This window comes from Lates calcarifer, linkage group LG12 (assembly GCF_001640805.2).
Source record: "Lates calcarifer isolate ASB-BC8 linkage group LG12, TLL_Latcal_v3, whole genome shotgun sequence".
Taxonomy (NCBI): domain Eukaryota; kingdom Metazoa; phylum Chordata; class Actinopteri; family Centropomidae; genus Lates; species Lates calcarifer.
In genome coordinates this window covers 13,326,781-13,332,780 of record NC_066844.1, presented here as the reverse complement: position 1 = coordinate 13,332,780, position 6,000 = coordinate 13,326,781, and the positions used below count along the sequence as shown (strand labels likewise).

General features: G+C 43.2%; 1 protein-coding gene across 1 annotated transcript in view; it reads right to left on the bottom strand.

Moving 5' to 3' along the window:
• Positions 1–696: 696 nt before the first annotated feature.
• Positions 697–6,000, bottom strand: part of pdzrn3b (PDZ domain containing RING finger 3b) — a 93,538-nt gene continuing 88,234 nt past the window's right edge. Inside the window, 6 exon segments of the mRNA XM_018698997.2 lie at positions 697–1,911; positions 1,913–3,109; positions 3,512–3,628; positions 3,873–3,974; positions 4,190–4,252; positions 4,345–4,443. Of these exon segments, the coding sequence (XP_018554513.1) occupies positions 1,594–1,911; positions 1,913–3,109; positions 3,512–3,628; positions 3,873–3,974; positions 4,190–4,252; positions 4,345–4,443 (1,896 nt within the window). The 3' untranslated portion in view covers positions 697–1,593.

Sequence of the window (6,000 nt, the reverse complement as noted above, 5' to 3'; positions counted from 1 at the left end):
GAGGAAACTATTATAGCTTATTAGCAGTGTCACACCATTTTATTTTATTTTACCTCCTCCGTTTGATTAAAAACTGTTATACAAAGAGAAAATGCAGATACGAGAGAGGATGAAGGTACAAATACATCTTTTGAAAAAAATACTGACAAGTTTGCTAACTGACTGTTAGTGGGCTCATTAGCTCAGAGCTTTGTATTCAATAACTTTTCATTGACCCAAATGATGTGCACTGTTGAACAAAACGCCAAGGGGATATAAACGTAATTAGAAAAAAAACTCAAAACAAGCTCTGGAAATGCTGTGACTGACTAGAGCTAGTTTAGCTGGGCAAACTAGCAAAGTAACAGTTAGCTCGCTAGCTACAGTTACAGCATCGACTTGACAAGCAAGCAGTCACTAATTTGTTACCAAGCTTCAGACCACCACCTGTTTTGCATGGACCAAATGAAATGTGAGGATATAGCTTACAAAAGCCTAATACTGTAAACAAATGGTTTAATAACAAAGCTACTATCGTAGATCCGGCTTACTTTAGAGATAAAGCATATTAGGGTTTGGCCCACTGGATTCACCTGCATTCAGTGGAACATCAGCATCATGGATTATTCTTCCTCTCACGTGGTCATTATTATTGTTTTTTTGGTGATCCAACAACTCTAAAAAATGATAAATCCCAACAACGTTTTGAAGCTCATCATATATAAAACAATAATTTATTATTTCTCTCATTTTACAAGACATCAAATTAGTGTGGCTAACTAAGGATCTGTTAAGTTGTTATTCTGCTCAATACATGAAACCCTAAAAAAAAAACAAAAACAAAACAAGAGCAACTACAATGTGTGCTTTAACAAACGCAGACATTTCAATTTCAACAATGTGAGAAACATCTCTCTCTAAACATACGTACATACACAATGATATCACGATATGATGTTCTCTACATTATGTAACAGATGGTACATCGCTGGTGGTATTAACTTTGGGATCAGCACCAATAGAGAGAAATTAAAACTAAAAAAGGGGGATTTGTTACAAAATTTTTATTTTTAATTTACAAAAGTCCTTTTGAAAAGGACTATGTGTTCTACCTTGCAGGAAAAATAGCATTGTTTCCATAAAAGCATTAAGTATGCATAACAGTAAAATACTGATAAGAGATATATAGTACGAACAAAATAATGTAAAATAGTGTAAATGCTGGCTGTTTCTGTATGGCACACGGTCTTTACACACTTTCAAAACCTTCCAAAAAGTCAAATATTGTATTTTTGTTTTCAAAATTATTTAAGAGCAAGCACAAAGGTAGAAAAGGTTATTGAAGAAATCTGAAAAATGTTTCCAAAATCATCCTCATAGCCATGTCAGATTCACGTCCATGTTCATGTCCTAAGTCCAACCATCATCTACAGGACCTTCTCTTCACCACAGTGGTGGGAAACGTCTGTCCAGAAAAGGCTTTCCATATTTCCTATTTACAAAATGTTGCCACATTGAACGAGGCAGGAATCTCTACCCCAACTGGTAGTGTTCTATGTACAGTCCATTACACTCGCTCCTTATGTTGGCCTGACACTGAACTCAGAGCAGGACTTAGACTGTGGTCACAGACAGGAGTGAGTTGTAAACCCTGGTGCCGTCTGGTGACTTGGTACCATGGGTCAGCAGTTCCTGGATCGTCATCCAGTTGTCGAATATTTTCTTATTCCTCTTTTTCATCATCTTTTTGTGGCTGAGTTCGATGATATTGGGCTCCTTTTTGTCCTCTGGGCCGGTCTGCTCCTTTAGACAATCAGCTCGGCTCTGCTTCATGAACTCTCTGCGCTGTCTCTGCTCCTTGGCGCGAACAGCGTGCTGTTTCCTCTCCTCCTTGCTCCAGTAGCGCCCCATCTTCAGCTCGCTTATGGCGTCAGTCGTCTGTGGTCATGCCGCTGCGCTCCTCGTGAATTCTGAGGGCGCGCTCCCTCAGCAGCTTGTCCCGGACAGGCCGCTTGGTTATGTAGCGTGTGCCATCACTACGGATCTTGACCTTCCACTCCATCTTAGGCTCCAGGTCATTGGGGGTGATGGGGTCCCGGCACATGCTGACCAGACTCATCTGGCTCTGGGCATACTCCACAGCTGATTTCTGCTGGATCAGCTGCATGTAGCTCTGGTAGTGCTGGGCATGGGCAGGGATGTGAGCATGCTTATAAGGTGAGTGTGGCTGAGAAAAGCTCCGCCCAGCCTTACTGGACTCTCCTAGCTTCCTATCCTTGCTCTCTACCTGCAATGCTCCATCTGGATCTTTAGAAGAGCCTCTGCTCCGGCTAGGGCCACAAGCTTCCTGGACAGGGGACAGGAGGGGCTTGAGCATCCTGCCATTGGAGCTGGTGGAACCAGATGCCCCAGCCTGGTTTTCTGCTCCTCTGCGGAGTGAATTATCTGGAGACAGCTCCAGAGTCAGAGGGGTGCTGCGGCAGCTCTCACCTGTGTTGTAGGCACTAGAGCTGTCCTTGTCTGATTTCTCAGGCAGCTCTGTGATGTCTGAGAGCTCATGGCGGCGAGCGTCAATGCTAGTGTTGTAGTTGCGGAAGCCGCTGTTGTGGAGCATCCAAGACTCGCGGCACTGCTCCCTCAGCTGCTGCATCTTGTGAGCGCGGACAATATTCAGGCACTCCAGCTCAATGGTGCGCAGCTCCTCATTGAGCAGCTCCAGCTCCTTGTCCACACCCTCTTGATCTTGACCTCCTGCCCCACCTCCCTGGCAATACAGACCCTGGGCTCCAACGCCCCTCATCTGACACTTCAGCTCCAGGAGCTCTCTGAAGCGCTCGCACTCATCGGCCGGGATGCCCAGGAAGTCGGTGTCGGTGTAGTCAGCGGAGATGAATGACTCGCTGCTGAAGGGCAGGTCGGTGCTGCCAAGGGTGTCCTGGCTGTAGGTCAGCTTTCTGCAGCTGCCCAGCGTGTTGGAGGCTGTGGTCTGGTCGTCACCAAGGTTCTCCTGCTCCGAGCTCTCGTCATTTCGTGTGCTCTCATCTGTGCGCCCTACCCCGCTGTCCTTCTCGTGGTGATTGGACAGCAGTGTGGCTGTGTCGGTGGTGCCTCCATCCTCCTCAAGCTTCTTCTATAAACACAGACAACAGATCGCTCAGAGATAGTGGTGTATCCAAATGAGTGTAGATATTGAAGTCAATATCATTGAACACGTAAACAGCAGTGCTAATTATAGTGTGTAACTAAACAAGACACTGTTGTTAATTGTTACATTTTCTATTTTTTATAAGATCCCTGCTGATTTTGTGAAAGTTCATACAACACATGCATCTCCAAAGTCTCTGCTTGGTGTAAATAGAAAAAAACACTGCTAAAACCAGTGCTAACCAGCTGTTACACTTGGCAGAGCTTGCTAGGCCAAAATAATCTATACATGAACATATGCGTTACTGCAGATTGACTGTGCTAGTTTGCTTCTACACGCTGTGCATGTGTGTTAGTGTGGTGTGTGTGTGTGTGTGTGTGTGTGTACCTGCTGCAGCATGCTGGCAGTGAACTGCATGGCCTGATGGTGCTGCTGCTCCAGCATGTCCATGTGAAGGTCATCCAGGAAGTCGTTCCTGTCATCATCCATCCAGCCCTCATCCAGCTGAGACACAGTAGGGAGAGGAGACGTCTCATTAGATCCAAATATTGAAATGCAAAGTTTTACTCAATAAATGGAACATCTTCTACTGAAAGTCCTACTCTTGTTTGTTGGCATGAAAAGAAAACTAAACACACTCTGAAGGACATCATTGCTTCAAAAAGGGACGATATGAGTGTTTTAACATGAACTGCCTTGTTGTCATTAACCTCTGCTGAGTTCACGCCCATAATGACATCCTAATTACCTGGATCTCTGGTCTGGCCACCAGCAGGGAGATATTCTGGTTCCCCTCACTAGTCAGCAGTGCGACAGCATCCTCCCGGTTCTGGATCTCAACACCATTGATCTTGATGGACACAAAGAATGACTATCAAAAGCATGACCTTCTTCTTTGTGCATTTAAATCAAATTCTAACAGGCTTTAAGTAATCAAACACTAAAATACAAAACTTAGATTTCTCCAAAGTAAGCAAAATTAAAACAAATTTAAATGGAATATTGGTGATTTATTCACAAGTGAGCTGGTCATTAAAAAAACTGCAGAGATTACAGAAGTCTTACCTGGATGATTTTGTCCCCCTCTCTAATCCTGCCATCCTTTGCAGCAATGCTGTTGGGATCAATCTAAAGAGAACAGAGAATAAAGCAATGAGAGAGTAAGATTAATATCCATCTGTCTGTTGAAGTAGATTTGAGAGTTCCCCTGCACCACATACCTCACTAATGTAGATCCCAGCCTCATCCTCATCATCAGTCCTGTAACAGATGGTCAGGCCGAGCTTGTCTTGGATATTGGCTCGGTACAAATCCACTTCCTGGTAAGACAAATGCACAAATTAATAGCCAGTACATCTGAATTTTTTTTTTTTTTCAAAATAGAGTGGATAATGTTTTTCTGGACAGACAGAATACATTGACTTCCTGATGGGATCATGGAGCAACAGTGATCCATCAATCACTGTAATGAATCTTTCAGCTGGACACAGGGGAAGCCATTGGCTTTTTTAGAGACCCACTGACAGAATGAGAGATGGTGCAGCCAACTGCAGACGGGCACAATCCCGTTTTTCACTTGTCAACACCTGTAATCTCACAGATACAGATAAAGATACGAGCAGTGCTGTTCTTTGAGGGCAGAGGACAGGACGGAGAGAGTTAACAAAAACTAAGTTGCAGCTGAAAACATTTTGCAAATAATGTTTATTTGAAAGCTTGATGAGAAGATTCATCACCACTCCTGTGTGTGTATGGTAAATGTAATGGCCACAGCCATTAGCCAGTTAACTTAGCGCAAAGACTAAACACAAGGGAAAACAGCTAGAATGGCTTCAAAGGTAACTAAAACCAGCACCTCTAAAGCTCACTAATGAACACCCTGTATCTTGTTTCATTTGTACAAAAACCACATTTAAAAAAATGACAGGTTGAGGTTTTATGACGGTAAAGTTCCTGCAAAGTTCTTAGTAACCACTATGTATTTTAAAACTAATAAGTTACTTCACAAGGTTATAACTTATTGAAAATCTTTGGTAATGTGTAAATTGGTTACTAGAAACCCTCTGCTGCCCAGTCAAATTTTGTCTAATGTTAAAATACAACATTTTGTAATTTGAGGTATATCATGTTATATTTATTAAACGTAACATAACTAGTAGTCACCTATACAAACATATTATCATTTCTAATTGTTGGAAACATGTTTATAACATGTAAACTGAGAGACATGGCATGACGGTAGGACGTTAAATGAAACTGATTTGATGCAAACATGACTTAACTGGATCATTTGTCAGCCATTCTTTTGTAAGAAAAAGAATCACTCTTCAAGGACACTTGGTTTAGTTATTGTTTGTCTGCCGTGCATCTGCCATTAGCCACCCTGAACTTCACCTTTCTGCTCTCAGCCTCATAGTTTCTCCAAGGATATTATTAATATAAAGCCGTAGGTGGCTAGGGTTTAATGGGAGGGGGTGTTGGGTTGGCGGAGGTCACGGATGGAGCAGAACAGAGGCTTGATCGTGGCCTCATCATGGCCTCATCCAGGCATTGTTAGCGTGCATCATCAGATTCATCACTGCAGACCTATTATCTGTGCCATCTAATTATCCGCCGGGCCTCATCTCCACAGCGTCTTAGCCGGGGAAGAATTATTAGGCCTTGTCACTAATAAGTAATGATGTCACCGTTGTGCATCTGCTGGAACAAACCAACAACTCGATTCCTGTCTGGCCTATATCTCAGAGTCTGTATGTAGGGAGAGTACTTCATCAATAACCACGATATATCAGGATTTGTGGTCGCTAGCAAGGCCACTGTAGAGGAGACACAGAGGCGGCCTCAGGTCTGCTTTTGGAGTAATAATGCACTGCTGT